This window comes from Anguilla rostrata, chromosome 11 (assembly GCF_018555375.3).
Source record: "Anguilla rostrata isolate EN2019 chromosome 11, ASM1855537v3, whole genome shotgun sequence".
In the NCBI taxonomy this organism is placed as follows: Eukaryota; Metazoa; Chordata; class Actinopteri; order Anguilliformes; family Anguillidae; genus Anguilla; species Anguilla rostrata.
In genome coordinates this window covers 28,572,123-28,590,613 of record NC_057943.1, presented here as the reverse complement: position 1 = coordinate 28,590,613, position 18,491 = coordinate 28,572,123, and the positions used below count along the sequence as shown (strand labels likewise).

Genomic DNA, 18,491 nt, shown 5'->3' with positions numbered 1-18,491 from the left:
TTTTTATATTTTTTTAAATCACACGCTTATGTTTACAGAAGGTTGGCAAGGTTAGGTACCATGCTCAAGGGTACACTAGCAGTGTCCCACTGGAATTTGAACCCGCAGCCCCTTTGATGCAAAGCGGGATCTCTAACGTCGGTGACCACGGCGGGCTCTCGGGGCGAGCCGCCGAGACGAAGGCCAAAAGGAGGCCAGGGGATGGGCGAGAGCGTCGCCGGGGCAACGCTGACAACAGCGCACGGTTTCGCAGCCTGCTTTTCGCATTTCTCCCAATCAGCTGAGGAAATGAGCGTGGATGCCTCAGAGCGAGAGAGAGAGAGAGAGAGAGGAAGGAAACCAGGGGCTGATGAGGTCCCCAAAGGAGGTGTCTGGGCAGGGCCTGAACATTTCACCTGGGCCCCTGCCAAGAGGCCAGCACGAGCGCCGAGCACAAAGAGAACCTCCCCGTGTAAAAAAAACAAAACAAACAACAAAACAAAACCAGACCACTAAGCGAGACTCCACCAGGACCATCTCAGAACTCAGAAGCTCAGGTCTCCAGAGAACTAGAGGCTCTCACAGCCTGGGAAAAGCGCTGACTGCAGCAGCGGTAAGCACGGCAGGGACGCGGCGGCTAGAGCGGCCGTCGCATTCTCAGGGCGGTTCGTAGCGGCAGCGTGGCGAATTTAACGGCTTCCCCGCGTCTCACAGTTCGCCCCAGTGGCCGGTTTAAATTGCCGCCTTCGCCTTGGGCCCACCTTCTCCTAGTCGGCGCGGCTGGTCAGAAAGCGCGCACTAGGTCGTGAGGAGCGGGCGGGGTCCATGGCCCCGGGCTGCGCGGCCGGTGCCAGGCTCTCAGCAGAGGGGCTGACCTGGCGCGCGGGGCTAGGAGCAGGGCCTCCGCCGGGTGCCCTCTCTGCACAGCGCACATGCTCCGGGGATGTCATGAATCTTAATGACTGAAAACGGGGGGGGTGGCGAAGAAGCTCTGACAAGAAGAAGGACGATTCATGAGCACGGCTACCGCACCCCCCTCCCCCCGGTACCCAAATGTGTCACAATACAGTTGGGCCTACTGACGCCATTTGGAATGGGCCTCGTTTTGAAGAGACCGGTAAAATCTACATGCATCGTGAGCTCAGTGCACACATTCAGGTCAAGCTAACAATCAGTAATGCGCACAATCAAAACCCGCTGTTCAACCGGCAAGGAAAACTATAATTAAGAGCAACTTCATTTTTTTTACTTTTCTTAAAAAGGCTCTCACACCTTCATTTGATAAAATGTGAATTTTTTGTACTGGGTAACTGGTTACACAGTGTGGTCAGAGACTGTCGTGTTAAATGAGGGTGACAGTACTGGTTTGAGGGAAATAAAATATTCCAGACTGCAGTGATATACTCCGTTTGCACTCACCGTTGCAGTTTGTTTACTTAAATGTGCGCTGGTTGCTACTTGATTGTAATGAGAAACAAACACAGGAAATGGCACAGTTTTAAAACAACCGCTGTCAGCTCTCCCCCTGTAATTACATGTAAATGCGCTAACCGTAGCGCCGTAGTCAGATACAGGATTTCCAACTACCGTATTTTAAAGACGGACACCTTCGCTCCGGCGATTTTGCAAACAGAGTCTATCGTCCCTCTATGTGGGGGCGTGTCCTGCCATTCTCTGGGACACCGAATCACCGAAGGTTTTCACCCCCTGTATTGTCAAGCTCACAAAATCGAAATGTATGATTCTGATGAGCGTTCAGGACGGCCTGGCAGACGGTTCCACATTAGCGTCAGAAGCGTGCCTTCCGGCAAGTAGGAAATTAAGGAGCCCCCCCCCCCCCTCGATTGCACGGCCCATTTGGGAACGGCCACGGGAGGGGCAGGCGCCTTTGTCCCCGGGCCCTCGGATGACCGCGTCCCGCCGAGGCCGGGAGAGAGAGGGGAGACTGGACGTGGGCGAGCCATATGCGATATCAATTTCACAAAGACTAACCACAGGCAGAGTTTACAGGCTGACTGTGGGGCGCCTTACAGTACGTACACATGTACACATTTAAGTACACAGCGAGGTGAAATAAAATAAAATAAAAAACAAAAAGGCATTTTATCACTGTCAAGGACTCAAAAAAACATGCCCCCCCCCCAAGCTGCCTTCATACATGTGCTTCACACCATGTCTGGTGTACAGTGTTCAAATTGAGAAGCTAGCGTGTACATTTTTATTATTATTATTTTTGTTATTATTATTATTATTATTATTATTATTATTATTAATAATAATAATATAACTGCCATTTATGTACTATGTGTTTACCAAATCAACAGTTAGACAGAACAAATGTGAAACAAACGCATCTCATTGAGAGGCAAATGCAAAAGGGCGATTTGCGGTTGAATGCCACTGGGTCGTCTTCTCTCCGCACCGCAAATCTCCTGGAGCCAAATTAGGAAGAGAATTGATTTGACTGTACCTCTGTAACAGAATCCCCTCCTCTCTCTCCTAATTACTATCCCTGGCAGTGTAATGTCAGGTATTACAGTGCTCATCCCGCAAAGGCCCCGAGCTTAAACTGCACCCGGGGCCACCAGAGATGCTCGGAGCGCTCGCTAAAAGCCGAGCGAGGTCGTCCCGGCCCGGGGTCGGCGGTGGTCATCCGATCCCCCGCCGAGGCGGCTCGCTCTCGCTGCCCGGAGGCAGAGTGCGGACAGAAGCCCGCCGGGGGCAGAGAATCCTGCGCCGGTTTTGAGCGAGAGGCCCAAGGTCACGCGAGCGTGTGCTGGCCCAGACGGGGCGTGGGGAGCAGGTGTACGAGGCGCAAAACGTACGAGGCGTGGGGAAAATGGGAGAGGCCAACCGCATCCAGGAAAAACCGTGAATGTGGGGAGTAGCAGGAGGCAGAGTCCCTCAAGGACCAGTGTTGGGACCTCGTCTTTTTCTTTAAAAAAAAAAAAGACAGACTCGTAGGAAGATGTCTGAGAATAGCCTCTACTTGTCATGATTTTTTTTTTTTTTTTACATACAATGTTCTTTTGATTGATTTGCATTGGCACATTTGAACAGACGATTAATTTCAAATAAGCTAGTTATTTCTTCAAAACAGTTCCCTTCCCAGTCAATATTTATGATTTGCAGAATTTGTAGAATTATGCATTTAAATTAATTCTAAACCATTGAATACTGTGCAGAAGCATGCTGTGTAATTTTAGTTTTTCAGAGGCATCTATAACTGCTTTCACACACACACACACATACACACGCATACACTACTACACACTAGCAAGATACAGTAACAAATAACAATGCATGGTGCTTCCCATTTCTAATTTGAATTATTTTAATCCTGATTTAGCTTTACGATTTGTGAAAAATGCAATGTGTATTAATGCAAAGGCTGATATTTGTAAATACTTATACTAGGCAATTAATTAAAACAGTTACTAGAATCATGTGGCGAAGCACAGCTTTTTTTTGGTAGGCTTTGGGCCCAGAAAGGAAGGTGATGTACTTTGGCTTGCAAACTACTAAATCTCAGCTTGGGCTCTTACACAACTCCTGTAATAATTCACATTTGTGCAACAACAGCAGGGTAATCTCTTGGCAAAAAGAAGCAGAGGAATTAAGCTGTGGTCATTGATTGAGGCATTAGGAAGTGTGCACCTCTATCAAATGGAAAAATCTTCATTCAGCAGTTGAAATAAAGCGAAAATCCCCCACCTACTCAAGTACAGCCTCTTTAAGGGTCTACAAACAATGGGCTGTCTAATTCTTTCTATATGTGTCAGACTGCCAGAAATGTATCTTAGCCTGTCAGTCATAAAACATTTACACTCATATCCAGCCAGTGACATAATTCTACACCCACATGTAAATTACAGGAATCTCTCATAAGTCGAGTCTTACAGGAAGCCCTTGGCATTGTGTTATGGTTTAGTCAGATACAGTTGGGCCACAATTAAGCATAAGTCTTCCTGTACAAAGCCCCTGTCTGCGTGTCATAAATCACATGCAGCCGGAATCAGGAGCCCTAAATCCAGCCTTTCGGGAAATCCTCCTTTTCTGTTTATTTTTTTTAAATGGCAAAGGGGCTCCTGTTTGTTTCAGGGAAAATTTCAAATTTAAGGGAAATCTGCCTGATGGGAAATAATAAACAAGTTTTTCCCCTCTTGTTTTTTCGCATTTTGAAATCTTTAATAACAAACATTCCATCAATTTGAATCTTTCCTTTAAAACATTCGGTATATAATTTAGTAGTTGTGTTAATTCGAGTTGGTTCCAACTGGCCAATTGAAATCTTAGGAGGGAGGATTTAATATAAGTTTAATATCATTACTATGCAGTGCGTTTACAATCTGCCCAGTCATTTTGAATGTGGAACATAACATTAAAAAAAGTGAATCCATTATTGTTGAGGTCCGTCATAGATTAATACAACAAACCTGCATACACTATATATGGATCAGTATTGCTTAGTGCTATTGATGTTCTACTCGGTTGTGTAGATTCCCATTAGTTCAGATTGCCATACCGAGCATGGGCTACCCATTCAAAATGTCCACCAATGTTTTTGGAAGCTGTTAACATGAGATGTATAGTGCATACACTCCACGTATGCACCTTTGTAAGTAGCTCAGGATCAGAGCATCTACCTAATATCCAACTGCAAATTCAGAATGAGAAAAGTTAGCTGCTCTAACCCAAATCTTTTGTGCTCTGGTTGTTTGATTTGTCAGGAAAATAACCTTGAAAAATCTTACACTGCTGTTCATTCAAAATCTCCTGAGAAATATAACCGATTAGCCTACCTGCTGTACTGTTCTAAAAATACTCCATAAATGAATACATTATTAACTGAACTGTTAATAATAAATAATTCCATACACTTCATCATAACAATGCTTAAATATTAAACTATGTTTATGGTTGCATTTTGTTATCGAAGCAGAAAATAATTAAACAGCCTGTAAAGCACAGACTATTGGTAATTGGTTCAGGTGTTCACAGCACTTAATTGGCAGAATCTCTACATAATTATAGCAATTTTTTCTTTTTCCAGAGGAGCCATAAAATATTATAATGATCAGCTAACCTAAAAAACTTTCTTAAATGAAATCACTCAGGCACACTTTTTTTTTACAGCTTCCAAGTGCTGACATCACTAGTTTTGAAAGCTGGGGATGTGCAACTAGACATTTAATCATCAACACGTCTTCAACTGATTTTTTTTTTTTTTCTTCTGACTGAGCAGCACCCCTGCTACAACAGAAAAAGGGAGCAGAGAGCCAGTCTCACTAAAATAAGCAGGGAGATATTTTCGTACGGGCCCAGTCAGATTTTGTCATATTGAGGACTGGCGTGATGTAGACACCGTTAATACATCAGCTAAGCGGCAGCCTTCCTTTAGAGGAAAAAAAAAACTATCAAATGAGCGTTTTACATTTCATCATCCTTCTGTCTCACTCCGCACGCCGCAGACTAAAAAGCACGAGCTTCAGTTTTGTAAACTACTTTTTACAGCTCAAAAATTTTGCTGTTTTCTCCCCCCCCCCCCCTGCCGCCAGGAATAGGAGAGAAAAAGGAGCGATAACCGAAAAGGAAAACATTGTCAAGATGACAAAATCTGAAAGATCAGGACGCGTCCGTTCTCTTACGCCCAGACGACAGGATAACGGCGTTGGGCGTGTTAGGAGGAGGGAGAAAGGTGGCAGAGTTCACCTTCCTGCATTAGCGGGATTACTGCGGCTCCGGCTCCACGCGTGACTCTGGTACAGGGGAGACGGGGCGCCAGCCGAATTTGGAACGGCTGAACGACAGATTTCACTCCGCAGAAAAAAAATCCCAGCAACTCATGCAAGTGAACAAACAACAGGACCGCTACAGTTTTCAGTCGCCGCCCATGGCAGTACCTCATATTCAGTGTGAGCAGTTTTTTTAAATTATTTTTATCTAAAAGTGATCCAGGAATAACCGTATCCATATGCCGATCAGACGCGATCGTTAAGCAACTGAGCAACTGAATGACTGACTTCCACTTGTTCCCAGGCTTCTATAATCCATTGCTAAATATTTGCCTTGAATGTTCATCCATAAAACAATCAATCCGAGGGGGGAGGGGGTAAAAGTCATTAACGGACACTGATGCGGAGTAATTACACAGCACCTTCGCTTGGAAAAACAGGCAGTTTGGCCCACGGCCTCCATTTGCGCGACAGGCAGATCTTTACGTGCGGCAGAGAGGAGCGCAGAGAGAGCGGGGAGATCGGAGGGCCGCGCCGTCCCAATTCCGCAGTCCTGTTTTGACTTCGTTTTATCGACGCGGAGCACGTCGGGCGCCTTGCTTGCGTTACGCCTCAGATGCCGTGGAGCAGCGGGCCTGCTACTCCGCGGTGCAAGCCCAGACAGTCTTTCAGCCCGTTTTGAAAACGTCTGTGTTTGGACTCGCCGCACGTGATAGCAGCCCTCACACTCGGCGACAGCGCAGCGGGCCTCACACAAAGCGGCCTTTATCGCGGCTCGACCTTCACGAACAGAAATGCTCTTTCTCGGCCTGACGCTTGCCATGGAAGTGGTGGAAATGGTGTCACCTGCAGTATATTGTAATGATAAGTGTGTAATGATAAATATATTACGCAGCGGTATATTTCTCTTCGCATCTGTTGCAATATCTGAAACTAGCAATAATAATAATATGTATGTCTCTATGTATTGTCAGGCATTGCAGTACCGATATATATTTTATTTCAATATATTTTCAATATGCTTCATTTTTTTGAAGGTTGGCTTTACAGTTTGTTTATGATCGTGTGCAGTATTAATCCTTGCAAGAGCCAATTGACTGGTAGTATGGTCAGAAGGAGATATTTTTCCGAGCAGCCTGCACAGATACCCAGATAAACAAGCGCTCGCATGAATACCTTCTCGTGCACACAAACCGGCGACACCCCACCCTGTAGGGGTCCTGAAAATGTGCACGCTCAGCGACTTACTGGTTTAAAATGTCTGATCTTAGTAATCATTGCATATTCATAATATCATTTCAAATTAATGAGCTGCACAGCTCCCCTTAAACAAGGATTTATTACACAGGTCAGTTTGAAGCAGGAGACATAGCCAGCAGTGTCACTTTAAGCATTGCAGTCATTGTTACTTTATTTTTTTGGTCCCTGGTGCCTTTAATCAGGACGTCAGCGTTTCTTCCTGAAGGACTAGTCTGCGTTCTCTGTTCATGGAGGACAACCTGAGTTGTCACAACTGCTATGGGTCTCAGTCTCGCTACTATTACGGCCAAAAAAATGCTGTCGTACACTACGGAGACGGGGTAAAAACTATGACAGACGGGGGAACTGGCATATTTGAACAGTGCCCTGCACCCTCCTCTCATGGTTTGGCTTGCAGAGTTTCTGAAAGTACAGCAGGAGACACTGTGCGGGCCTAGCTGCAGTGGTTCATTGAAGAGGAGCTATTAAGTGCACCCTCGGTAAAGAGGGCCTTTGTGTGCAGAAGAGCCTGCAGTGGCACAGAATTCTGGGAAACGGTACTAACCAGCAGGGCGGTACAGTGGCTGCATGGTACTTCCAGGTCAGTAACATGCAGTTCAGTTCAACCTTTCAATATTATGAACACTGTTCCAGTTCGTCCTTGAGATCAGCTGACTGACTTTTTCTGCTGTAAGAGCTTTAAAAGCATCACTGCACCAACATGGAACGATGACTCAAAACTATTTTTTTTTATTTTTTTTTTATAGACACACATTAATTGTATCGCCCTGTGAATCTGGGCAGTCAATGTCCCGTTTCACTGGACAGTCAAACCGTATTTGGAGAACAACTCCTTGTTTTGGAGGGGAGTGAACAGTAACCAGGAATGCTCTGGAAAATCACAGGCTTTAGTTAAAGGGCTATTTAGTCATTGATTGAGAGAGCTTGTCAGAGACCTTGCCGTACACCCCCCTCCCTCCCTCGGTTCTATTTTGGGACTTAGTCGAGTGTGCATGTCCAAACATTATTACGGGAGACACCTTCCTCGTATGTGATGGGATTAGCGAAATTTCAAAGCTTATTTTTGACCTCCAGTCGAAAATTGAGAGCATACGCTGGCGAAGGCCAACTGGGAGCCGCAGAACATCAAGTTGATTCATCAAATTAGCTCACACGTAATTGCGCCGCGTGACTGGTCCTGGAGCTCGTCAGCTATAAAGCTGTCAAAAAGCCATCAGCCTCAATGTTAAATGAAGACAAAACCATGAGGTTCAGAACGCGAGGCTCTTTGGACATTAGCCCTGTGAGATGGCTTGGATTATCCCCCGCCACCCCCACCCCCACCCCCACCGGCCATCTCCTTGTTTACATACGGCGTAACTCCATTACACCCAGTAGCTATGAGCTATTTTTTTTCCTCAATTCAGTGCGATTTTTACCGACGGCCTAATTCGTTTTTTTTTTCCGTTGACGAGCCTCTCAGTTCAGGTTAATTGCAAACGAGCAGCGCAGACTGAATAACGCAGCGCACATCCAGGCAAACCCGGCGCTGTACACAAAGTCGCATTTTTTAACTTAAGCCCCGCCCTGCGTACCGCACCGGCGTTCAGTCTGCTGCGCGCGACCGCGGTGGGAGTGACATCACTGCTCCGCGCACAGAGAAATAAGCCGCGGCGGCGGCGGCGGCGCAGGACTCAACCCCGCGTGACAAACGGCGGGCTGAAATATCTTAATTTCACACTTGGCATTACATCTCCCTCACAGGGAACAATGAGATTGAACGGCGCCTCAAACCACTCTTTCATAAGCCCTTTTATTCTGGCGCAACATTAAAATAATTAACGCTCGGGAAGCGGTTTCGGCTTCAGCGGCAAAAACCAATCACAATTAAAAAGAGAGGGAATGGAAGGACTGCTGATTCTCGCTACCTTTCTTGTTAAAAAAAAAAAGAAATGAAAGGAAGAAATGTCTGAGCGGAGGGAGATGAATCCCGGTGCAGGTCCTTTCAGAACAGTGAAATGGTTTATCAGGCGTTACGGTGGGGTTTAAAAATTTCTGAGAAGGATGTGATTGGTTGAAATTTTGTCACGGTTAACTGGGACGTCTGGATGGGGAGGCAACGGGCCTTGCCGGGCCTCTCCCGGACGAACAGGAATTTGTCCTGGACCCATGACACCTGCAGCTTTGAGGAAGCTGTTATGCAAAATGCTAATGATCAGCACAGCAGGTGAGAATCTGCATAATCACAAGAGCATCAACTGTGTGCACACACACACACACACACGCGCACACACGCACATGCACACACAGACACATGCGCACACACACCGCACAACACTCCTGGCTAACCTAATCCACAAGGCCTTTGACTGTCTGTCACTTATGCAGTCCAACAGCCATCCACAAAAAGTCATGCACGGTCACTTTTGAAAAACAATCGTTACGTTGAAGGAAATCGCATGTTTTTTCTCATTTTTTTCATTTGTGAAATATGGCAGCATTTAGAACGACAACGTTGTATGGAAAATGTTACAGGAAACAGTACACCAGCATAAAAAAAATTCAGCAGACTGCAGCAAAGATTAAACAGACGAAGCTAGCTAATGCTAAGGGTGGCTAACCCTACAGGAGGTAGAACATAACTGTCCCCATCCTCTCTGCTATTACTGTCGAAGGACAACAATGAATGTTTAATCAATTAGCCTAATTCAGATAACGGAGATTAAGACAAATAACAACTGCAGTTAAGAAGTACTATAATCAATAAAAATGATACTACACTCAATAAAAAATCTGTTTTTACACAGTTATATGAATGTGGACTCCATCCCAGGTGGCTGTATAATGATTCAACCTGGTGTTTGATGGCATGCATGTGCAAATGGCTTTTTGTCAGATTTTTTTTTGCCCCTACTTAATTCTCTCTGGCAATATTTCTCTCTGATTTATGTCATTCAGAAACGAGACTGACAGATTCCCCGTTACAACACATGTGTACAGTGTAAAGAAAAGTTTACTTTAGTAATTGTTACAAATCACACTATTAGCCAAATATCATGTCTCTTGCTCCAACTGGCAATAATTGCGAGAGGTTAATTTATATAATAAATCTTAATTGGGTCCAATTAAAGACTCGATTGGAGACGCGTCAGGTACGGTGCAGAGGACTTGAGCTTGTGCAAACAATTTTTATTTTCATAAAATTCCTGCTTGGAAGAATTAACAGGGAACAATAAACAGTCGACAGCTAACACAAACACTAGCAGGTTTTGTTTTTGAACTGAAATGTTGTAGACAAAACAAGCATGTAAGGCACTCCATGCAAATGGCGTTATGTTTTGGCTGAGAGACGGTTGCTGAGCGGATCAGACGGCAGGATTATAGGAGGTCAAGGCTGCTTCTGAACAGAGAAGAGCCGATACGATCGCACAGCGATGTCTGCGCCGTCCGCAGACTGCCAGACTGCTAAAAACACGCAAGGTTAAAGGTTGACGAGGTCTGACGAGGAGGACGCGTATCCGCAGCTATAACGGGTCATGGGTCACAAAATGGAAACCTGTGACAGTATTGACCAGCATTAAATCCTGCACTAGCAGGAGCAAAAATGCTTTCTACTTTAAAATGAAGGGGCGCTACGAAATGTGATTTCCTCATCAGCGGGCCACAAATTCAGAAATTTCACTGTGGAGAAATTTGATGTTTGTGAGCACCTCTAGACACCCAAGCTATCAACATCCGTTTGTTAAAAGCGAGCAGGAAAAGGTCCCTCACCGAGACCGAACAGCGTGAGATTTCAGCTCCTCCCAACTCAGTAAGCCTCCACCGGCCCTTTCAATTTCCTCCTCATCAGATTTGTGTCCATCTGCAGGAACAACCGCAGTAATTATAACGATCGTTATTTTGCTGCTGTTATTGTGCGCCGTACACGCTAACATAGGGGACGGGCTACTCTGGACCGACCTGCATTTTGCTTTAGTTATGAATTTAAGAAACCACAGCATGTTCTTAGGCCATTAATGATTTACAGAATTTAATATTCATATTTCAATTTGCCTGTTTAGTACTTAAATCGTGAGTGCTAAGCTAGAGCACTGCTGACATCTTAAATGGATTGGTTTCAAGGTATGCTTGAGCCACACACATTACCAGACGCGTTTGCTAGCGTGTGTTAATTAAGTCCGTATGATAACTAAATGCAGCGCGCAGTACTCAGTCACAATAGAGCACTACAATGTTGTGGACTGGGTTAATTATATTCCTTCTGACATGAAAGTACCGTACCTAAGGTGCGCACATTGTCTTAATTTGGGAGGGAAACAGAGCGCGCGCATTTGAAAACAGTCAGACAGAGATTAGGAGCAGGATAGCGTAATTACAGCCGTTTCCTCCGCGAACGTTCACATCCATCCCGCCGTCGGCGCCGTTGAGATTCTGCTGAAAAGCCGGCTCTTTTCCGGGAGACGTCCTCTTCCTAAAGGATTACTATCAAAAGGCAGCGTATCCGACGCTCAGCTGGTCGACCCGGAGCACCTGTAAAACCCAAAATCACTCCTGCGTTCGGAGTGAGCCGGGGTCAGCGCGAGCGTGTGATCTGCAACCCGATGCGCCCTCGCTTTCTCTTTTTTTCTGACGCTTTTCTTTAAAGTCAAAAGGCTAACAGCCCCTTTCCTGATCCGCTGAGTACCTTCAGAAATGCATCTGGGATCTGGCGGTAACTCGATCGGACGCCGATTGTTCCACGCAACTTTCGGAGCCATATGGCTGACAGAGATAGCCCCAGCCTCGCAAAAACAGTCTACGGACCAATCGGATCAAAGCCATTCGTTTCACTTATTATGACTAACTGTAGGCCTCGCGTTTGAGCACTTTCACGCCAGCGAAGGCAGACGCACACCCTTTTGCTATAAGCTCGAGTTTATCTCACTCGCCTGATGTGGGAATACAGATATATTTTTTAAATTCCCTCTTACTGCCGCAACACATTCCTTCACGTAATCAAACACCGCAGAAACTGAAAGGTGTTTTTTCGCGACTTTAAATTAAGCTTGCTCCACCTGGCTGATTTTTCACACACCAAAAAGCTGCATGGTACCAATTGTCCTTTTGTCCACTTTCAAACACTGAATCACGAGCTCTGCAGGGACCAAGGAGGGGGAAAAAAAGCACTATTGTAATTTATTTTTATACTTTCATGTCTGGGTGGAATAATGGGTTTTCATTCAGCCTGAAATAAACTCTTGGTAACCTGCCCAATGTCACCATGTTAGTGAGGTAAGACAGACAAATATGCAAAGATAATAACAGCAATATTAACAATAAGAAGGAGAAATAGCTTCTCCACACTGATAATTGCACAGAATCATTATCCACTTTGAAAAGAGCGACCAGCGAATCAAATTGTGCCATTTGCCTGGAAAGTGGCGGCGTGTCTCCGAGGAGACGGCACAGGTGAGGTGGGGGAAGTTGGGGGTTCCAGGTGCTGCGCAATGGCGTCTGGAGACCAACGGGTGGGAGGGGGGGAGGGGGGTGGCGGGTACAAGAGAGAGAGCCAGGAAGAGCCCATTGCACTGCTCGAGGGCAACCTACAGTAAAGCCTGCATTTCCCCCCCTCCCATACCCAGCCCCCCCCCCACCCCCACCCCACCCCACAACAAAAGAGAGTGCGCCAAACCGTCTGCTTTTCAGACAAACAAAGGCTCACAAACCATTATCTACACCTGTCACCTCTATGGTATGCTGGTTCAGATGGGGTGAGATTAAAGCAAAAAAAAGAAAAAAAACTCAACCATTTTGTTTATGTTGTTATGAGGGTGTGATTTTAGGTCTTGTGAGGAATGCGGTGGACAATCGATATATTTATTGGTGGGAAAAAAATGCGTTGGATAGCTTGCCGATGGCCAGCCGGCTACTCGTGTTTCTCTGGCGGTGACCTAAAAGCGGGCGGTGATCTCCGAGTCGCCCCGGTTTCACCCTGGCTCTTATTGGTGACCTCCGTTTCCGTGATTCAGCTTGTCGGTGGAGCGTGACCTTCGACGGGCCTCCGCTGATAAGCCAAAGTCCTCGCAGGACGTCATTGGCCGAAACGTGGCCTTCGGGCCTCTCTCAGATTAACCGACCTCGCCCCATCCCGGCACTCGAGACCCTTCCTAATATAGGCACGCAAACAGCCGTCAGGTGTGTGCGTGTGAGGAAACGATCAGTGCAAAAAATAAATGAAATAAAAAATCACGGGACATCTCTTCAGTCGCATTTTTGTTGTTGCTCGTTTGCTCTTTTGAAATGGACGCCGGCGCCCATTTTTTTCCTGCGCGGACGTCTTCGCCATTTCAAACGAAACGCCCTCCCTCGCGGCCCTGCCCCACAACCCGCTGCTCTGAGGCGGGGAAAAGAGGCTATGAACCTAACATGGCCGAGCGGCGACGCAGTCAGGCCCACCCGCGTGACACGCAGTCACGAGAGAAACGACAGAAGGCGAACCCGGGAAGGTCCGTAACAGAAGGAGGCGAGCGCTGACGGAAGGACGGGTAACAGAGTTCAGCGGCATCTCTTCTCTCGGGTTTACGTCTCGGAGTTTTTTTGCGATACCTCATCAGGCCACTTCTTTCTTTTTTTTGTTTATCCTGAGGTGGATAAACAACATCTGCCTTGATCCGAGCGGGTTCCCAGCACAAACCACTTAGGAGGACTTCCAGCCTGCCAATTCCCAGAAGCTGCTGTCAGTCACTTACTGGCACGGCAACACTTAATGCTTTTGTCTGTTCCTCAATTTATCTTGTTAACAGCAAATTGGGCTAACGGTTCGAAGCTCAGAATTATTGTAAAACCAATAGCGGAAACACTTCCTCCCGACACGAAACGGCGTAGGGGTGGGCCCCCGATTAAAAAAAAAAAAACAATTAAAAAAAACAAGATGGCCCTTTTTCAGAGCAACAACAAAATCGAGTCTCTCGATCGTAAATCACGGAAAATTCTATTGTTACAAAGACCGGCAGTGGCAGAAATGAATAAAACTTGAACTGAACTCAGGCTTTTGTATGGAAAGCCCTCTCGTACTCTCTGTAAACTTTAAAAAGGGACGTTTGGGAGCCAGCCCAGAGTAAGCAGCGATGCCTAAACAATATGTCACTGGACAGTGTCATTTTATGCCCGTGCGTCTTGATTTTTTATTATTATAAACCCGTAATTTAAAATGTAAAATATAAAATAAATGTTATATCTGACCTTCGTTTTTATGCCGGTTGTCTCAAATTCATAAAGATTAATTGCTGCCCGATTGCATAATTACTTGGGGTGAAACAGCGTGCCTCGACATTGGCCGCTCATAACAGCAAACCACAGCGATATTGTCTTTGCGGCAGAAAGAAAAATAAAATGGCTTTTTTTTGCCGACAGGGGATACTGCGGCTTTAAGATCGCTGACTCTCAGAAACTTATTATTTCCTTTCCTTTTTTTTTTGCATCTTCTATGGTCTCATTTTAATACCTTTTCTTTCCTTGTTCCCCCTCCACACATCATTAAACATATTATTATAACATGACTGTCAGCCTGCGTCTTTTTGCCCTGTTCTTGCTCAGCCAGGTAATCAATTTGTCGTCACTCTCAGCAGCCCCAGTAAACTCATCAAGCGAAATGAGTTACAGCTGCAGAGAGCCTTCAAGAATATAAAAAGAGAGAGAGCGGGAGAGACGGAGAGAGAGGGAGAAAGAGAAATGACAACGCAGCCAGGAATATTCCGCCACTGATAGCACATCCCAGGTCTCGAAGATGAAATATTAATGCACAATTTGTTTATCTGCAGGCTCACATCTTTCTAGCACCGAGCTGTTAATTTTCTATCGGCGCAGACAACGGATCAGTCAGTCATGAACTCCTCACGGCCATTACCCGGAGACATTTTGATTAAGTATTCCTAATGTAGTGGATAGGAAAGAATGAAAACACTCTGCCTGCCAACTTTTGATTGACCATTAAGCTTCTGATGAATGTGCCTGTCAGAGAGGAGACAATTACCTCAACAATGAAGAAACTCTTGTGGAAGCCTTATTTCTCTATAGGCCTGACACATTTACCAGATTACAGGCGAGGCGGCTGGAAGCGTGTAAACGGATCGCTAAGGAATCTTCTCAAAAGTTCTCAAAATAATCATGTGTGTATTGTCTGGGAGGAGAAAAGGAGCTTTTTTTTTTTTTGCTGAGTGAAGTGTGAAAGAAATGGGTGGAAGGGCTGTGTGTGTGTGTGTGTGTGTGTGTGGGGAAGGGGGAGTAATTGAGGGGTGGGGGGGGGTGGGGGGTGAAAGCAGGGACTGTTAGATAAAGGTCTCCGATTCTTGAGAGGTTAAAAGGATCTGCCACTATTGGCACACAAAGCTCACCATCTGGAAAGTAGATTTTTAAACCATAATAAAGACCGATAATTTCTTCACTGTTTTCATTAACGAAACCAGTGTAACAACACCCAGAAGCTAAAACAATGTCCTCAGTAGTGTATTTATTCCGATTTTTATCTACATTTTTATCATTTGTAACAGTGAATTAGCAGTGTGCTTACGCAAAATGTGGAATTGTCATATGTTGGCAAAATATCATCTATGAACATGCAATTCATTTCTGTTAAATTAAGATTCCAGCCAGGTAAAACATGCAATTTTATATAGTTACTGAAAAAGTGACAGGTGCTACAAGGGGCTTTTAAATCCCAATAGCTGAAAATCTGCATTGGGATTTCTAGGTAATCGCAGGATTTTAGAACTAAATCATATTACAAGTCATTCTGTCAGAATCTAAGGCCCATGTCAATTGTTATTGCTTGTTTTCTTCAGATTTTAGGATATTCAATTATTTTACAATAATTATGTTCATTCTGTGTAGCAGCTGATGAAGGCAGCTGAAGAAAAGAATAAGAAGAAAAGAAGAAAAAGAATACTAATAACAACAATATTAGTAATTCGTCCTTACTGTCTGTCTGTTTGAACATCGTGGACTTCTAATTCCACGTGCCACTTTAACAACGCTATACCAGCGATATGTTGTTTATGGTGTTGTTTTCGTCATTTAACACACATTAAAGGGAGCGATAGTCAACACATAATAAATTAAAAATAGTGAATAGCTTTTGAATTATTATTATTATTATTATTATTATTACTATTATTATTATTATATGTTTCCGCTTCCAAAGGTCGTTTGTTTTGAAGACATATATGAAAAAGTACAATTAATTATTTGATGACGATCCCTTACTCTAAGGCTCGATCTTCCCCCTTAACATTAGACATTACTCCTGTTTTTCCCTTTTCATTTTATACCGATGTATTTAAAAAAGGGCCACATTACACACTAATACAAGACCATTACTGAATATGTCTGAGCTGAGGGGAAACCGGAGAGTGCAATGCGTCACCGGTACACATGGGTTACGCTAGTGAGTGATTTATTCATATCCATCAGGAATAAATATATCAATGACTGCCACGTGACAGGTAATCCATCAACTGTCAAATCAAAAGCAAGCAATAAAATGGAAAAACAGTGTTTTGTCAGTGGTACCGTCGGGATTAAAAAAAAATCAACTTTATTGTACGAACCCCCAAGCCTGAAATGGTCGACTGTAAACAAAACCCAAAAAAGCAAAATATTTCCGTTCGGAATATGTAATATTTGATCACTGACGTTCACAGTCTTCCATAAAATTAATTAATCCTACCACATCGCGTACTTAACAGTACATAAAGGACTTTCACCCAACCAAAAAGTTCCCCCATTGTTGCATATAACTGGGTACTTTCCCGTTATGTATGGCCAATGTATGTCCCTAAATGTCACTAATAAAATTACCCCAATCTCGTCTTTCTGAAAGTTCACATAATGCTATTTGTGTGTGTGTGTGTGTGTGTGTAGCCTATGTGTGTGAGAGAGAGAGAGAAAGGGGGGGAGAGAGAGAGCGAGAGAGAGATCTCATTTATCATATATTCCGGTTTTGGAGTTCATTGTGAGTTCAACAATGAAATCTGACTTGAGTGTAAAATGTTTTCGCCCCCCTCCCACATCAGTCCGTTACAGCTGGCGTCTTTAAAATCGAGGGACATCTTCAAGTTTAAAAGTTTAAACAACGTATTTTCAGACAAGATACAGAAAGCCCGAAATCGGCTAACCAAACATGGGATGCAACATTTACGCTTAGGACAACAATAGAAACTAGCGCGTACGAATCAACGATTCGTTTACTATACATTTTTAGGGGGAAACTGTCACGTATGACTACTTTCTATCAGGAAAAAATTAGGTTTGAGGACGAATTGATGTTTTAAGGGCTACGGACTACACCTTGTTCGGTTACAGTGCAGTGGAGTTGTCTCTATTTAACTGTTTTGCCCGGTTTGTTCCTTAAGTGCGAGGAATTGCGCTTTCCTTAGAAAAAGACGGAGGTACCAATTGCACACATTCAGTCAGAGTCGAAGTAGTCAAATGTCAGTAGTCTATCCGAAATTCAGCGCATGCATGTTACACTCGTTTCGCTATAACTGACAGATTGTTATGATAGCCAAGTCAATTTGTCCCCTTACCCGCAGCCCGTTTCGGTGCTTGCTGTTTTCTTCTTGGCATCTTTGAACTCGTGGTTCACGTTGACTCTGCCCAGGTAAAATTCGTATGCGGTCTGAGATAGTCCATACAGAAAGAGCGAGTCTTTCTTTTGATCTCAGTACTTCTGATCTCTTGTTTAAAATCCAGTATCAGAAACGTTTCTTGAAAAAGAAGATTTCGGAGCGGGTATTCACTTATGTCCCCAGATCTATGGCGGATTGTTTTCTTTTCTTTCCGTTTTTTTCTTCTCTCGAAACCAGAGAGCAATTGCTGTCAGATGCCAGTCTCCCTCCCTCTCCTCTCTCCCTCTCTCTATAAGTAAAGGACAGAGAGGAGCTCTTGAATGTAATACTATATCAGACACCGCACAGGCAGGGCGAGGCGATGCCAGCGAACATCGATCCACAGAACAAACTGAACATTAAAAACTCCTCCCTCCTCGCCTGGACTTGATGATGGCAGCGAGACATTTGTTACACTAGATAACCACGAGTTTATTAAAGAGACAGGCCGGAGCGAACATGCGGAATGTGAGAGCAAACGGCGTGGAAGGGAAAAGGGAAGCGATCCTTCGTCAGTTCGTTTTATTTACTTATTTATTTATTTATTTATTTAATCCAACTATGGGCAATATTTTACGACTGAAGTGGGCTAACGTCACGTGGTTATAGCAGTGTCATTCTGGTAAAAATTGAAATAGTTGTTTTTAGAATATACAGTACGTTTGCAGATGACAGATCACATGTGCTACTGTAAACTAGGTTTATTTATTTATTTTCCTGAATAATCTTTGTATTCGCGCTGAACCGTCAGATTTGCTTTTCATTTTGTGAAATTGATTGATTTGATCCCTGTGGTCTTATTCAATAGCTTTGAAATGAAACTGATGGAAAGATGTAATGCGATCACATAAATGTTTAGATAGGTGCGTAATTCTTAGTTTATTTCCCGTATTTA

The 18,491-nt window shown here is 44.5% G+C and overlaps 1 protein-coding gene across 1 annotated transcript in view; it reads right to left on the bottom strand.

Annotated features, from left to right (window-relative positions):
- Positions 1 to 18,068, bottom strand: part of LOC135234519 (teashirt homolog 2) — a 65,204-nt gene extending 47,136 nt beyond the window's left edge. The window contains exon 1 of the mRNA XM_064299208.1: positions 17,516 to 18,068. Within this exon, the coding sequence (XP_064155278.1) occupies positions 17,516 to 17,555 (40 nt within the window). The 5' untranslated portion in view covers positions 17,556 to 18,068. The remainder of the gene's footprint in view (positions 1 to 17,515) is intronic.
- Between the last annotated feature and the right edge of the window lie 423 nt (positions 18,069 to 18,491).